Source organism: Oncorhynchus gorbuscha, linkage group LG16 (genome assembly GCF_021184085.1).
Source record: "Oncorhynchus gorbuscha isolate QuinsamMale2020 ecotype Even-year linkage group LG16, OgorEven_v1.0, whole genome shotgun sequence".
In the NCBI taxonomy this organism is placed as follows: Eukaryota; Metazoa; Chordata; class Actinopteri; order Salmoniformes; family Salmonidae; genus Oncorhynchus; species Oncorhynchus gorbuscha.
The window spans coordinates 13861483-13878480 of NC_060188.1; the positions used below are offsets into that span (position 1 = coordinate 13861483).

The following is a 16998-nucleotide window of genomic DNA, read 5'->3' on the forward strand; positions in this document are numbered from 1 at the left end:
TCTAACCCTAGAGGCGCAACATTGAGAGACTTCCAGGAACGCTTGCGAAACAGGCCAAGCATACCAAGCCGCGGTTTGGGGTTTGAGAAGTCAATGAGAGAAGTGAAAATTTCTTCCTTAGTTGTTAATCTTCTCTAAATCTAAAGGCACAATCTAGATTAGAGCCAACTTGTTATTACTCCAACCTTGTGAAAGTGACAATCTGACACATTTTAATTTTAGCCAAAAACAACTTTATATCGAAAAGGTGCCTTTGATTTGACGGCCTGCACATGCTCAGTTCGGAACGAGACAACAGTTGGACCCGATGATGTGTTTCTGCGCATGAGCTTAGCTAGCCAACATTACCTTGACATCACCTACAAGTGTGATCAGGGTTTTCTATTGGAGAAGCAGTTTCTGCCTGTACCATCTTTGATTTTATTCTCTTGCACGTCTCTTCCTTGTTTGGGTGTGTCGTCACTTCCTTGTTTGGCCGTAGATGGCTATTTCCAGCTCATAGCCCTCCACTGTCCCAGGGTAATATTGCCGGTTTCCCCCCCTTTTCATTTTTTCAAGCAAACATCTAAAGTAATTTGCAAGCACAGTTGTTTGCAGGGTTGCCATGACCACAGTTTTTGGGACAATTGGGCTACTATGAAAACAATGTCGTGGGTGAAAATGTATTGGCCATGGGTTGTGGGTTTTTGGGCTGCTTCTAAAATGCACTGCCGGCCGCCATGGCATTTCTCTTTAAAAATATATATATATACAGTATATTTTACTGTGACCTGCTGCTACTGACTATCAGGCAGTAAGCAAGCCAGCTGTTGCTGACTGAGGGAGTGGTGTGGAAGGTGGGCCGGATGAGAGTGCCCTGCAGCAGAGCACCTTGTGACAACTTTTAGGTAGGATAATTGTAGGTAGGATCATTGTAGGTAGGATAATTGGATCATTATATAGATACCTATTTCAAACCCTTTTCCATAAAACATATTAACGTGCTAGAACTGATATAACGGCAGCAAAGCACTGGAAAATATGGAAAACAGTATCATGGGAAGGATTTTACTCATGCTCAGTTCTTGGGTCTCAAGTGCTGTTCAGGTGGAAACTCCCTCACATGCTACTGACATTAAATGTGTAGAAGCATACATTTGTATCTGTTGGCCATCAAGTAGGCTATTACAATAAATATGTTGAAATGACAATATTACTGGAGTCATTGCAAGTAAATTTGTGCAACTTGTGTAGCCTACCTGGAGCTGGCAAATGGATTTAATAGATAGTCTATTACTTCAGCCATGTTTAGTTAATTCAATTGGAAGTTATCAATTGTGTTCATGGTCACAGCTTTATCGCAGATGTATCATTCTCCACATTTAATGTCCGTTTCATTGTGGACTTTTCCCTGAAATGAGATGTTGGCCTATCAGGGGCCAGACTACCTGCATCTAGCTCAACAGACCATGGCAAAGTTGAATTGCAATTATAAACCCATATTTTAGTTGGTAGCCTATGCCTACTGACTTAACAAGTCAATCTCGTAAATAGGCAATATAGAATTGTTTGCAGTGGCGACCCGTCATTCAGGGCAGGGGGGTCAGAGCCCCACCTGTTTATGTTTTTTTGGGGGGGGGCTTGCCTATTTTGCATGTTATTTTGGCATTAACATGTGTCACATGTCAGTTTGCAAACAATGTAAAAAAATATATATTATTGAGTTAATAAAGCCGCATACAAACATGGTCTCTTTTTGTTTTCTTGAGTAAGGCAACTCCAAAATGCAGGTGTTTCAGCCTAACTCAGTGCTTCTGTGGTGGTGGTGGTGCAAGCCAGCAGGAAATACGGAGTGTTGCGCAGTGATTATCTCAGTGTTCTGTCATTCATGTGGACACTATGTCACAGCCAAGTCTAAGGATAGATCTCGAAAATTCTAGCCCCTTGGGTGCTGCTATTGAGTTACATTAGAAGTCCCCATCCAAGAAGGCTCAAGGTCATTGGCCACAGATAAAATGACATCAAATCATGTTATATCTATAGTAGCTTTGATTGGACTTTCAAAATCTTAGCTAGCAGTAATCAGCATGAATCAAGTCGACAATCTACTGGCAAATCCTTTTTAATCCTTGTCATATGGGGCGGCAGGTAGCCTAGTGGTTAGAGCGTTGGGCCAGTAACCAAAAGATTGCTAGATTGAATCCCCGAGCTGGCAAGGTAAAAATCTGTCGTTCTGCCCCTGAACAAGGCAGTTAAATCACTGTTCCTAGGCTGTCATTGTAAATAAGAATTTGTTCTTAACTGACTTACCTAGTCAAATAAAGGTTAAAAAAAATATGAAGAGAAATATTGATAAAATGTTGCAGTGCTCATTGGCCATTGGACATAAACATTACACAACAAGTTGGAAATTGCAAATTCAACAATGTGTGGTTTGGAAGGAATCAGTGGCTAACTGCAAGCATGCAAAGCAATCATTAGCCTGCTATTCAGTGGATTGCCTGTAGCTGTGTGGTCTAAGAATAAGGGACTCTTTTCCTAGTTTAAAATGATAAACATTCAACGTTGGTGGCAGGTTGGGCCAGTAACTGAAATGTTGCTAGATCAAATCTCTGAGCTGACAAGGTCAAATTATTTAATTCTGCCCCTGAACAAGCCAGTTAAATCACTGTTCCTAGGCTGTCATTGTAAATAAGAATTTGTTGTTAACTGACTTGTCTAGTTCAATAAAATAAAAAATTGGCCATGATGTCAATGATGCATACTTTGTGCCGCTCTCAAAACAACTGTTAACTCGGAACTGCACAATCTGAGCTGCAACTGGGAAAATAGGTTTTGAACTTTCATCCAACTCGGAATTGTAAATCAGGAACTTGGGCCTCTTTCTAGAGCTACTACCTGAAGATCACTGACATCATCGTGATTCAACTTCTTCTTTGAGTTCCCAGTTGTCTTGAAAGCACCATGAATTCAGAGAATTCCAGACTTTGATGACAAAGTTTAATAAAAAAATATTGGCCATGAAGGACCTTCCTTTTCAAGGGAGCACAGCACAACAAGGTGCATCCAAAAATGTATTGTATGCTGCTGCATAAATGATGTAATATGCCAGGAAGATATGTATACTGTAACTAAGAATGTAATACTAAGTGTATGTTGTGTAGTAAGATGTAAGTAGCCCCTGTGCCTCACCATAATAATTTTCACCTCTTAATTTAGCCTAATGTTCTGACTTGGTGGTGCACATGTAGCCTATAACCTGTTTTTGAGAGACGTGATCGTTGAATATTGTAAGAGCGTTCATTGTCCCCTTTATTTATCCTGCGGTTCTGACTTTGTGTAGAGGAAGAACACTGTAAGAACAGCGCATGTTCTGAATTCTGTCACAGTACATTTCAAAAGTGCGAACGTACATCCTAGCTCGCTCATTAATGTCTTAATCGAAATTACAGATTGCCTCTTATCCGCTTGTCGTCCTCTTATGCCATAGTTTGTACATCTCAATTGTCAGTAGAACCCATATTTGTTTAAGCAAGTCAGCCATATCAGCTATACATTTTTTAAAGGCAGTAAATTAGGCTGAATTAACTATTTCGCTGCCAGACAAGGCTCTGCTGACAGCCAGGTGGTATAGCAGTGGTATAGTGCAATTAATGTTGTGTAGTGGCTTTGCTGGCATGCATCCCACTTTTTGATGTTGTTGCCCCACCAAGATGTACATGCTAAACTCACCACGGATTGTTTTGTAGTCTGGCACATAATAAAGGCACAATTGCCAGAAAATAGCCTAATGTAATATTTTCGAAGTTTGTCCAAGTATTTCTTGTACAGAGATTTCTTTGTCAAGGTGAGTGAGGTTTAATAAATCCTTTTTTTTGACACTAAAGAAATGTTGTACTTCGAAAAGTATCTAAACATGTTTGCCCACGTAAGCCATGCCATGTCTGTGAATCCTGATTGTAAATGATTTCAGCAGAGAAATGCACACTTCAATTTTTCATGATTGTTGACTATTTGATCCACAGTTAATGGACATGTCCAATACAAGACGAATTCTGTTCAGAAACAATATCAACCAAACTGGGAAATGTCAAAACGCAGGGAGAGCGCCATGTCACGGTGAGACTATTAATAACTGAGGCAATAAATAACTGTGGCAAAAAAAGGAGTATTGTTGGATTACTTTACATAGACAACAGAGGGCAGTGTTGACAAAGAATCCAAGGTTTTCAATAAAGGCCATTCAATAAAAGTGTAAAGTTGGATAGGCACTCTAAATCTACAACTTTGTAATTTGATATAGTGATTATCCTGAATTCAATGGTAAAGCTCCTATCTGAATCCCTCTTTTGTTACAGATCAGCGTTAACAAGGGAGCTCTTGGGCCAGTACATCTCAGACACCCTCAGCCACATTCACACAGTGAGGGAGTTCTGTGACAGGCATTCCAAATGGGCCCTTCAGAGGGAGACAGAACTGGAAATGATGAGGGACATCAAGGAGAGGGCAGAGAGAATTGACCTTAAGTTCGACCATGTCCGTAAGTCGGCGACCAAGGCCAAGGCGTTTGGGGAGTTCGTATGGAGCGGTCTGACCCAGGTGACTGCAGACAGTAGGCGTGAGGAGCTGGAGAATGAGCTGGGAGCTGTACTAAAGGACACTCTGGGAGGCCTGGAGAAGCTGGATTACTTCCTGAATGCTGTGGAGTGTCTGGCGGTCACCTGTCTGTTGGTATTTGAGGAGAACAGGTTCCTCTGTCTGCCTCAGGGGACGAGCCCTGCCAGTGTTCCGGCTGTCATCATTGCTGCCAGAATGGCCTGCCCTCTCCTCATCTATTTTAAGAGGGATGCTAAGGCCTTCTTTATGCCCAGCCTCCTCAATGTAGAGGTGCTGGCCTGCCAACTCGTTAGATACATAGAAATCAGCCAGCAGGTCTGTAAAAGGATGGAGAAGGGGTAAGTGGAGCTCCCATCACAATTTCTTCAACATTAACGTACATCATGTTCTTCATTGCCATTTTACAAACACTTGATGTCAATTCTTTCCTTCTAGATTACAGATCAGACAACAGCCTGAGAGTAAACTTGGGTAAGATCCCTCACACAGTTTTAATATCAGCATGTATATTATATTAGCATAGTTGTATTATTTTCCTTAAATTTTTATGTAATTTGACATGGTTCTTTGGCTTATGTGATATAATTCATATGCCACAAAATAATGTTCTGAATATAATTTATCATTCAAATGAATATTCATTGTTACAGTAGCTCAGTCAGTCAAATGATGTTTTGTAAAAAGAGGAATGACATCCCTGTGGTCAACCTTGGTGGTGTGAGTGAAGAGTCCATACAAAATATGCTCCAACATTTGAATCAGCTGAGTGAGATCAGGTAGGTTTTTCTGCCATGGTTTGGTTCTTCTCTTAAAACTTATTGTAATGAATTTCCTCCTCTTCTTCCGAAGAGGAGAGGCGAAACGGATCAGAGGACCAATACGCGGCGTGGTAAGTGTCCATGGTTCTTTTTAATACGTTAAGGTACACATGAACAACTGACTACAAAAAACAATAAATGTGAAAACTCAAAACAGTCCTATCTGGTGCAATCACAGAGAATAGGAACAATCACCCACCAACACACAGTGAAACCCAGGCTACCTAAGTATGATTCTCAATCAGAGACAACTAATGACACCTGCCTCTGATTGAGAACCATACTAGGCCGAAACATAGAAATTCCCAAAACCTAGAAAAACAAACATAGACTGCCCACCCAACTCACGCCCTGACCATACTAACTAAATACAAAACACAGGAAATAAAGGTCAGAACGTGACACTTATGTTGACATTTTTTAACAAGATTCAAGAACTAGTCTATTGGAAAACAGTAAATAGATATCTTTCCCCTCCGACAGGATGGACCCGCAAGTCAGACTGACGTTCCTGTTCAAAGAGGCTGCTCAGCGCTTCATTGGCCGGTTCAGCCAGCGCCGACCCAGGATGGAGCAGTTTCTGACGCAGTTGGAGGAGAATGCTGTGCAGCTGGACAGGATGAAGCTGGGGGCTAAGATCTCCAGTGTGGCAGGCAGCTCAGTGGGGACGGCTGGAGGGATCCTAACTATCGTGGGCTTAGCCCAGACCCCTGTCACTGGTGGGGTGTCACTGGCTCTCACAATTGCAGGGGCCAGCCTGGGGGTCACCAGTGGGGTCAACAGTTTAACTACTGGTATCACAGAGATGGTCAATAGGATCCATGAGAAGAAAGCCAGTGACATATTCCAGAATTTCATGGAGGATGTGGAGAGTCTCCAGGAGTGTCTGGAGGATGTGGCCAGGAATATTGAACCCATCCTGGGGCAGAGCACGGTGAACATGGTTGGAGCAAGGAAGGTGATTGCCACCACTTGGACCATCGGAAAACGCATTGACTCCCTAGTTGACCTTTCCTCAGGTTTTAAGTCTGCAGAAGTCCTTAGAAACAAAAATCTGATCTCAAGCGCTGGTAAGTTGGCGCTCCAGGAAGGCAAAGTAGCACGAAACCTACCCAAGCTAGCCGAGGACATCCCGGACATTGGACAGGTGGCCAAAGGCACCCCACTAGCCCTCTCCAAGTCAGCGCGGGCTGGTCTCATCACCCTCAACGTCCTCTTCATTGGCCTGGATGTCTTCTTCATCTGTAAAGACAGCGTCAGCCTGGCCAAAGGCAGCAAGAGTGAGAGATCCCAGCTCATCCGTGCCAAATCAGCATTGTGGCGCACAGAGATGGAGTCCTGGCAGAAGATCCATGACTCGCTGTATAGAGGTCTATTAACATTAGAGAAAAGTCAGATCGTCCTGGAGCAGCCATTTTACCCTCTGGAGGAGAAGCTGAGAGGGAAGAAATCGATGTGTATGACACAGTAGGACAACATAAATGACTTAACAGTCTTTGAAGTTAGGGCCTCTCAAACATACTGTACAGTGGCACTTAGAATGTTCCACAATTAAAAATAAAGAGATGACACAAAGCCCTTTTTTCATTTTCATCACTCATTCTGTACACAAGCCTAATTTTATTATCAACTTTACAATTTAATGTTATAAGAAATAAAACAATGTTCAATTTCATGAAACTTATTCAGTTTGGCACTTTTTAAAATGAGTCTGTTTAATATCATGGCCATATGTTTCCAAAATATGTGTTCAGTCTAGTCAAAATACTGAAAGTGAAATGTAATAATGTTTCCAATATTGTGTTGGTGACATGTACCTTCATACACAGAAGACTCACATTCCTCACTTCACTGGAAGTTGAAGACGTCTTGCAAAGGGACAGATCAAAATGCACTGGGGGGAGGGGCTTGTCCAAATGAAGGTGTTCTAAACAAATAATGACACCCTCCCCAAAGTGACACATTATTTCACAAGACCCTCCCCTTGTACTATAAAATAAACTGAACACCCTCCCCAAAGTGACACATTATTTCACAAGACCCTCCCCTTGTACTATAAAATAAACTGAACACCCTCCCTCTCATAGAATGAATTCTAAATCATTTGTACGACCACAAATAACAATAACTGTACCAAGCCTGTGTTTTTAATCGTGGATATCGACTTTACTACTTCAGCATGCTTTTGTGACACAGTTAATGCCACGCAGGGCCAGAAGGTTGAGGGTTTGCCGACCACTGCAGACGAGTTCTCTCCCTGCCAGATTCATTACACTACGATCAGAGCTGGCTGTAGACAATGATCAGCTAGGGGTTAACCAGATTTTCAAAATGTTTATGCCACATTTATAATTATATCAAAAATATACAACAGATTTTCCACCAACAGGTTTCTGTGCCAATGACCAAACAAACAAAAAATAAAGCATACCGACTTTGGGCACTTCAATATCATGGTTTGTGTTTTCAATACCACAATATTCTGTATACTTTTGGCCCTTCTATGGAATCTGTGTTTACAACCCTCCAGACGAGCTTCAATGCCATACAACTCCCCTTCCGTGGCCTCCAACTGTTCTTAAACGCAAGCAAAACTAAATGCATGCTATTCAATCGATCACTGCCCGTACCTGCTCGCCCGTCCAGCATCACTACTCTGGATGGCTCTGAATACGTGGACAACTACAAATACCTAGGTGTCTGGTTAGACTGTAAACTCTCCTTCCAGACTCACATTAAGCATCTCCAATCCAAAATTAAATCTAGAATCGGCTTCCTATATCGGAACAAAGCATCCTTCACTCATGCTGCCAAACATACCCTCGTAAAACTGACCATCCTACCGATCCTCGACTTCGGTGATGTCATCTATAAAATAGCCTCCAACACTCTACTCAACAAACTGGATGCAGTCTATCACAGTGCCATCCGTTTTCTCACCAAAGCCCCATACACTACCCACCATTGCGACCTGTACTCTCTCGTTGGTTGGCCCTCGCTTCATACTCGTCGCCAAACCCACTGGCTCCATGTCATCTAAGTGGACCTGTGTAGCTCAGTTGGTAGAGCATGGAGCTTGTAACGCCAGGGTAGTGGGTTCGATCCCTGGGACCACCCATACGTAGAATGTATGCACACATGACTGTAAGTCGCTTTGGATAAAAGCGTCTGCTAAATGGCATATATTATCTACAAGACCCTGCTAGGTAAAGTCCCCCCTTATCTCAGCTCGCTGGTCACCATAGCATCTCCCACCTGTAGCACACGCTCCAACAGGTATATCTCTCAAGTCACCCCCAAAACCAATTCTTTCTTTGGCCGCCTCTCCTTCCAGTTCTCTGCTGCCAATGACTGGAACGAACTACAAAAATCTCTGAAACTGGAAACACTTATCTCCCTCACTAGCTTTAAGCACCAACTGTCAGAGCATCTTACAGATTACTGCACCTGTACATAGCCCACGTATAATTTAGCCCAAACAACTACCTCTTTCCCAACTGTATTTAATTAATTAATTTATTTTGCTCCTTTGCACCCCATTATTTTTATTTCTACTTTGCACATTCTTCCATTGCAAAACTATCATTCCAGTGTTTTACTTGCTATATTGTATTTACTTTGCCACCATGGCCTTTTTTGCCTTTACCTCCCTTCTCACCTAATTTGCTCACATTGTATATAGACTTGTTTATACTGTATTATTGACTGTATGTTTGTTTTACTCCATGTGTAACTCTGTGTCGTATCTGTCGAACTGCTTTGCTTTATCTTGGCCAGATCGCAATTGTAAATGAGAACTTGTTCTCAACTTGCCTACCTGGTTAAATAAAGGTGAAATTTTTTTTTTTATAAAATCAGTTACACATACATGTCACATGTAGTCCGCCTGTGTGTTCATCTATAAGTTACACATACATGTCACATGTAGTCCGCATGTGTGTTCATCTATAAGTTACACATACATGTCACATGTAGTCCGCCTGTGTGTTCATCTATAAGTTACACATACATGTCACATGTAGTCCGCATGTGTGTTCATCTATAAGTTACACATACATGTCACATGTAGTCCGCCTGTGTGTTCATCTATAAGTTACACATACATGTCACATGTAGTCCGCATGTGTGTTCATCTATAAGTTACACATACATGTCACATGTAGTCCGCCTGTGTGTTCATCTATAAGTTACACATACATGTCACATGTAGTCCGCATGTGTGTTCATCTATAAGTTACACATACATGTCACATGTAGTCTGCCTGTGTGTTCATCTATAAGTTACACATACATGTCACATGTAGTCCGCATGTGTGTTCATCTATAAGTTACACATACATGTCACATGTAGTCCGCATGTGTGTTCATCTATAAGTTACACATACATGTCACATGTAGTCCGCATGTGTGTTCATCTATAAGTTACACATACATGTCACATGTAGTCCGCCTGTGTGTTCATCTATAAGTTACACATACATGTCACATGTAGTCCGCATGTGTGTTCATCTATAAGTTACACATACATGTCACATGTAGTCCGCCTGTGTGTTCATCTATAAGTTACACATACATGTCACATGTAGTCCGCATGTGTGTTCATCTATAAGTTACACATACATGTCACATGTAGTCCGCCTGTGTGTTCATCTATAAGTTACACATACATGTCACATGTAGTCCGCATGTGTGTTCATCTATAAGTTACACATACATGTCACATGTAGTCCGCCTGTGTGTTCATCTATAAGTTACACATACATGTCACATGTAGTCCGCATGTGTGTTCATCTATAAGTTACACATACATGTCACATGTAGTCCGCCTGTGTGTTCATCTATAAGTTACACATACATGTCACATGTAGTCCGCATGTGTGTTCATCTATAAGTTACACATACATGTCACATGTAGTCCGCCTGTGTGTTCATCTATAAGTTACACATACATGTCACATGTAGTCCGCATGTGTGTTCATCTATAAGTTACACATACATGTCACATGTAGTCCGCATGTGTGTTCATCTATAAGTTACACATACATGTCACATGTAGTCCGCCTGTGTGTTCATCTATAAGTTACACATACATGTCACATGTAGTCTGCATGTGTGTTCATCTATAAGTTACACATACATGTCACATGTAGTCCGCATGTGTGTTCATCTATAAGTTACACATACATGTCACATGTAGTCTAAATGTGTGTTCATCTATAAGTTACACATACATGTCACTAAATGTTCATCTATAAGTCTATGTGTGTTCAATAAGTTACACATACATGTCACATGTAGTCTAAATGTGTGTTCATCTATAAGTTACACATACATGTCACATGTAGTCCGCATGTGTGTTCATCTATAAGTTACACATACATGTCACATGTAGTCTAAATGTGTGTTCATCTATAAGTTACACATACATGTCACATGTAGTCCGCCTGTGTGTTCATCTATAAGTTACACATACATGTCACATGTAGTCCGCCTGTGTGTTCATCTATAAGTTACACATACATGTCACATGTAGTCCGCCTGTGTGTTCATCTATAAGTTACACATACATGTCACACACATGTAGTCCGCCTGTGTGTTCATCTATAAGTTACACATACATGTCACATGTAGTCCGCCTGTGTGTTCATCTATAAGTTACACATACATGTCACATGTAGTCCGCCTGTGTGTTCATCTATAAGTTACACATACATGTCACATGTAGTCCGCCTGTGTGTTCATCTATAAGTTACACATACATGTCAGTACATACACACAAAAGTAGACCACATGAGGAAGGGCGCTGTGCCATGAGGTGTTGCTTTAATTGTTTTTTGAAACCAGGTTTGCTGTTCACTTACTGTATATGAGATATAAATATTGCCTTGTATTTTTTACAGGTAACATACCACATCTGTCTGAAATGGGTATTACATTTGTCAGCTACCCTCTGCAGTCACTAGTATGTTACAGAATATCTAGTCTCAAAAATAAAACTTTAAAATGAACACACAAAAAATAGGCCACAATGTTGTTCCACGCAACAGATTTGTTTACTAAAGAATTTGCTCTGTGTTTAGCGTTTCTTTCTCGCCTCGCAGTCTCAATCATTCAAAGGCATGGCGGTGACGTGGCCAAGCGTTCTTATTATAGCACAATGGGTCCAACTTGAGTTTGGTAAAGGGAAACGAAACTGAGAAGACAGCATTCCCGATGTAGGGAGACTGAACAGCATTCAGCCCCTTTGTCAAGGTGAGTGAGATTTATAAATCCATATTTATTTAATTCATTGAAATGGGAAATCAACAGTTGAAACAATAACAAAGCGTTTTAGCAGAAAACTGAGGGACTGGAGATTGTAACCACTTCACAGACAGACCTATGCATACAAGGACTGACCATCCATAATATCAACATTATAGTGTTAACCATGTATTGAGGGTATGTATATAGTGTTATACAAACATTGGAGTAAAACAAACTATGTTGTAGGTTATGGTGGGATACGAGAGTTGGACTAAGCTAATGAGACAATATATTATATTCTTCAAGCGATAATGTGTACATCGGGCTATCGTTATTTTATACATTACAAAATGAATGTAACAACTGCAGATTGTCCCTTTTTAAATGTTGTACTTCAAAAAGTGTTAACACCTTTGGCCTCAGTGCTTAATTTGAGCCGGATCCAGCATCTCAGATTTGACTTTGTCATTCCGGTACCTATTTACGGTTCTAATAAAAGCGATGAGCGTTAAATCAAGTTGCCTCCTCGTTATTGCTCCCGCCCCCCCCAGAAAGATCATCATGTAAAAGCGCGGTCATCCGGTGTAATCATCATATCTTGCCACAGTGATCCAATACCAGCTTTCTTATTTGTACATTATGCGGGGGTTTAATAAGTAACCGATCTTGACTAGTGAAAAGAGGTCTCTGCGTAAATCACGTCACGTAGCCTTCCTACTGAATTTGAAACGTAGGAAAGCCCCCCCCCCCCCCCCAAAAAAAATAGATTAAATTATTTTACCTTTATTTAACTAGGCAAGTCAGTTAACAATGTCTTATTTTCAATGACGGTCTAGGAACAGTGGGTTAACTACCTGTTCAGGGGCAGAACGACAGATCAGCTCGGGGATTTGAACTTGCAACATTTCGGTTATTAGAAATTTCGCCCCAAAGAAAAAGGTAATCGAGTTTGATGCATATGCATCCATATGCATATGGCGGATGTTCTGCAGTGACGTCTGAAACTGTTGTTGTACACTAATGTCTAGAATGAGGCTAAAATAAATCGTAATCAGCAACTTATTCCCCTGTTCATTTCACCACCATATATAGTAGGCTACTTGGTTGTTTACTCTGTCTGCTGCGCTGCTACGTTGTGTTTGTCACTTTCTTTCCTGTGTACCCCGGATACGGTGGGATACCACTCCTCGCGCTCACAATGTTTTCCGGGACCTCCCGATTTACAAATGAAGTACTGTGTTTGCGCATGTAGCTATGCGATGTCTGTGAATCCTAATTCAAAAGGATTTCAGAACAGAAATGTAGACTTTTATTTTTCATGCCTGTGATTTTATTTGTATCTTTAATCCATAGTTCCATTGGACATACACTGGAGACAAGGCAACACTGTTCAGTAACGATATCAGCCAAACCAGGAAATGTCCAAACACAGGGAAAGCATCATGTCACGGTGAGACTATTAACCAGTTAAATGTAACTAAATGTAATAAAAAATGTCATCTACGTAATCCACAAAAGTAATGCATCATGAGAGGGCCGTAAATAATAACTAGTAATGCTGTCTACTCAAAGAAAGGTTAACATCTCACCATTCTGGTAACAAAAATAAGTTATAAATTGCTGAGGTGTAGTCACTTTTGAGGACATGCTCAAGTACACAGTACAAATATGAAGTATTTTATGATGTATTTCCTATTCAACAAAACTGTATGAATAAGGTTTGAAATGACTTATGCTTTCTAAATATAGCATATTCAAATTATAAAATGACTAACTATAGATGTATAGCCATTCATCTAAAACTTATCTCTGAATGTGCTACCATGATGAAACCTGTGATGTAGGGTTCAGGAGGTGATGGACAGTAGGAAGAGTGAATGAAATGGTAGGAGGGACATCCCAGCTTCAAGTGGTTTCAGATTTCATATCCTACATCACACAGACTCAGAAAAAATAATACTGTGTCTGTGGGAACCAGGGCTTTCGCTTAATCCATTTCGATCTACTGTGTCCACAGATCGATTTATAAGCGAAAATGTCAGTTGGAACCGGACCTTACATGTAAGAGGTTTAATAACTGGGGCAGTAAGGAGAGTGCTGTTGGGCTAAATTACAAAAACAACAGAGGGCAGTGTTGACAAAGAATCCAATGTATTCATTCAATAAAGGTTGTTCAAAAGAAGGGTAAAGTTGGCACTCTGTAAATCTACAACTTCGTAATTTTATATAGTGATTATCCTGAATTCAATAGTATAGCCCTCTTTTGTTACAGATCAGCGTTAACAAGGGAGCTCTTGGGCCAGTACATCTCAGACACCCTCAGCCACATTCACACAGTGAGGGAGTTCTGTGACAGGCATTCCAAATGGGCCCTTCAGAGGGAGACAGAACTGGAAATGATGAGGGACATCAAGGAGAGGGCAGAGAGAATTGACCTTAAGTTCGACCATGTCCGTAAGTCGGCGACCAAGGCCAAGGCGTTTGGGGAGTTCGTATGGAGCGGTCTGACCCAGGTGACTGCAGACAGTAGGCGTGAGGAGCTGGAGAAGGAGCTGGGAGCTGTACTAAAGGACACTCTGGGAGGCCTGGAGAAGCTGGATTACTTCCTGAATGCTGTGGAGTGTCTGGCGGTCACCTGTCTGTTGGTATTTGAGGAGAACAGGTTCCTCTGTCTGCCTCAGGGGGCGAGCCCTGCCAGTGTTCAGGCTGTCATCATTGCTGCCAGAATGGCCTGCCCTCTCCTCATCCATTTTAAGAGGGATGCTAAGGCTTTCTTTATGCCCAGCCTCCTCAATGTAGAGGTGCTGGCCTGCCAACTGGATAGATACATACAAATCAGCCAGCAGGTCTGTAAAAGGATGGAGAAGGGGTAAGTGGAGCTCCCATCACAATTGCTTTAACATTAACTCATATAATCTTCTTCATTGCCATTTTACAAACACTTGATGCCCATTTTTTCCTTCAAGATTACAGATCCGACCAGAGTCTGAGAATAAACTTGGGTAAGATCCCTCAAAATCAGCATTTTATATTATATTAGCATAGTTGTACTATTTTTCTTTCTTTTTTGCCCTTCTCAGATGTCATTTGACAAGGTTATTGGGCTTTTGTGATATAATTCAAAAGCCACATAATAATGTAATGTATATAATGTAATGTTGAAATTAATATGCATCGCTACAGTAGCTACATCAGTCAAATGCTGTTTTGGAAAAAGAAGAATGACATCCCTGTGGTCAACCTTGGTGCTGATGTGCGGGAAGAGTCCATACAAAAGATGCTGGACCATTTGAATCAGCTGAGTGATATCAGGTAAGGTTAGTTTGGTTGTTCTCTTTAAACTTCTATTGATATTTTTGTTTACTGGTATACTATGTTTACTGGTATACAGTAAATAGATGTTGAATCCATCTCCCCAGGATGGACCAGAACCTCAGACTGACATTCCTGTTCCAAGGGGCTGCTCAGCGCTTCATTGGTCAGTTCAGCCAGTGCCGACCCAGGATGGAGCAGTTTCTGACCGAGTTGGAGGAGAATGCTGTGCAGCTGGACAGGATGAAGCTGGGGGCTAAGATCTCCAGTGTGGCAGGCAGCTCAGTGGGGGTGGCTGGAGGGATCCTAACCATCGTGGGCTTAGCCCTGACCCCTGTCACTGGTGGAGTGTCACTGGCCCTCACAATTGCAGGGGCCAGCCTGGGGCTCACCAGTGGGGTCAACAGTATAACCACTGGTATCACAGAGATGAAGGTCAATAGCATCCATGAGAAGAAAGCTAGTGAAATATTTCAGAGTTTCATGGAGGATGTAGAGAGTCTTCAGGAGTGTCTGGAGGATGTGGCCAGGAATATGGAGCCCATCCTGGGGCAAAGCAGGGTGGATGTCGTGCTGGGAGCAGGGAACGTGATTTTCACAGCCGGGGCCATCAGAAAAGGCATTGACACCATAATAGACTGTGCCTCAGCTCTGAGTGTGAAGACCTTTGCAAATGAAGATCTGATCGCAAGCGCTGGTAAGCTGGTGCTCCAGGAAGGCAAAGCAGCACGAAACCTACCCAAGCTAGCAGGGGAAATCCCGGACATTGGACAGGTGGCCAAAGGCACCCCACTAGCACTCTCCAGCTCGGCGCGGGCTGGTTTTATCACTCTCAACGCCCTCTTCATTGGCCTGGATGTCTTCTTCATCTGTAAAGACAGCGTCAGCCTGGCCAAAGGCAGCAAGAGTGAGAGATCCCAGCTCATCCGTGCCAGATCAGCACTGTGGCGCACAGAGTTGGACTCCTGGCAGAGGATCCATGACTCGCTGTGTAGAGGAATTTGGAAGTCCAGGAAGTGCCAGAGAATCCTGGAGCAGCCATTTTACCCTCTGGAGCATAATCTGAAAGAGAAAAAATCAATGTGTATCACGCAGTAGGACCACATCAAATACTTACCAGTTTTAAGTTAGGGCCTCTCAAACATACTGTACAGTGGCACTTGTAATGTTCAACAGTCAAAAATAGATGGTGACAAAGCACTTTTTCCATTTTTATGAATCATTCTATACACGAGTCTATAAAACAAAAATTAAGGTAATTTCATGAAATGTATTCAGTTTACTTACATTTACATTTAAGTCATTTAGCAGACGCTCTTATCCAGAGCGACTTACAAATTGGTGCATTCACCTTATGACATCCAGTGGGACAGTCACTTAACAATAGTGCATCTAAAACTTAGGGGGGGTGGGGTGAGAGGGATTACTTAACCTATCCTAGGTATTCCTTAAAGAGGTGGGGTTTCAGGTGTCTCCGGAAGGTGGTGATTGACTCTGCTGTCCTGGCGTCGTGAGGGAGTTTGTTCCACCATTGGGGGGCCAGGGCAGCGAACAGTTTTGACTGGGCTGAGCGGGAGCTGTACTTCCTCAGTGGTAGGGAGGCGAGCAGGCCAGAGGTGGATGAACGCAGTGCCCTTGTTTGGGTGTAGGGCCTGATCAGAGCCTGGAGGTACTGAGGTGCCGTTCCCCTCACAGCTCCGTAGGCAAGCACCATGGTCTTGTAGCGGATGCGAGCTTCAACTGGAAGCCAGTGGAGAGAACGGAGGAGCGGGGTGACGTGAGAGAACTTGGGAAGGTTGAACACCAGACGGGCTGCGGCGTTCTGGATGAGTTGAAGGGGTTTAATGGCACAGGCAGGGAGCCCAGCCAACAGCGAGTTGCAGTAATCCAGACGGGAGATGACAAGTGCCTGGATTAGGACCTGCGCCGCTTCCTGTGTGAGGCAGGGTCGTACTCTGCGGATGTTGTAGAGCATGAACCTACAGGAACGGGCCACCGCCTTGATGTTAGTTGAGAACGACAGGGT

At 42.4% G+C, this 16998-nt stretch overlaps 2 protein-coding genes across 6 annotated transcripts; both read left to right on the forward strand.

Moving 5' to 3' along the window:
• The first annotated feature begins 4066 nt into the window (after positions 1-4066).
• On the forward strand, positions 4067-6885 carry LOC123998565. Its single transcript, XM_046303532.1, has 5 exons — positions 4067-4098; positions 4338-4934; positions 5032-5067; positions 5247-5372; positions 5898-6885. The coding sequence occupies exons 1-5, from the start codon at positions 4067-4069 to the stop codon at positions 6883-6885; spliced, it is 1779 nt and encodes a 592-aa protein (XP_046159488.1).
• Positions 6886-11580: 4695 nt separating this feature from the next.
• Positions 11581-16372, forward strand: LOC124000752. 5 transcript variants are annotated; one of them, XM_046307336.1, is made up of 6 exons: positions 11581-11666; positions 13014-13110; positions 13933-14529; positions 14627-14662; positions 14844-14972; positions 15080-16372. In XM_046307336.1, exons 2-6 carry the CDS (start codon positions 13079-13081, stop codon positions 16068-16070), a joined length of 1785 nt encoding a protein of 594 aa, XP_046163292.1. In that variant the 5' UTR covers positions 11581-11666; positions 13014-13078; the 3' UTR covers positions 16071-16372. The 5 variants fall into 5 exon arrangements, with proteins under 5 accessions (XP_046163292.1, XP_046163295.1, XP_046163294.1 ...); XM_046307339.1 differs by having other exon boundaries at positions 14847-14972; XM_046307338.1 differs by lacking the exon at positions 11581-11666 and adding an exon at positions 12464-12599.
• Positions 16373-16998: the final 626 nt, after the last annotated feature.

Coding starts and splice junctions, on each gene's coding strand:
- LOC123998565 (XM_046303532.1), top strand. CDS start 4,067: ATGTCAAAACGCAGGGAGAGCGCCATGTCACG. Junction 4,935..5,031: donor TGTAAAAGGATGGAGAAGGG/GTAAGTGGAGCT, acceptor CTTTCCTTCTAG/ATTACAGATCAGACAACAGC. Junction 5,068..5,246: donor CAGCCTGAGAGTAAACTTGG/GTAAGATCCCTC, acceptor TCATTGTTACAG/TAGCTCAGTCAGTCAAATGA.
- LOC124000752 (XM_046307336.1), top strand. CDS start 13,079: ATGTCCAAACACAGGGAAAGCATCATGTCACG. Junction 14,663..14,843: donor GAGTCTGAGAATAAACTTGG/GTAAGATCCCTC, acceptor GCATCGCTACAG/TAGCTACATCAGTCAAATGC. Junction 14,973..15,079: donor AATCAGCTGAGTGATATCAG/GTAAGGTTAGTT, acceptor CCATCTCCCCAG/GATGGACCAGAACCTCAGAC.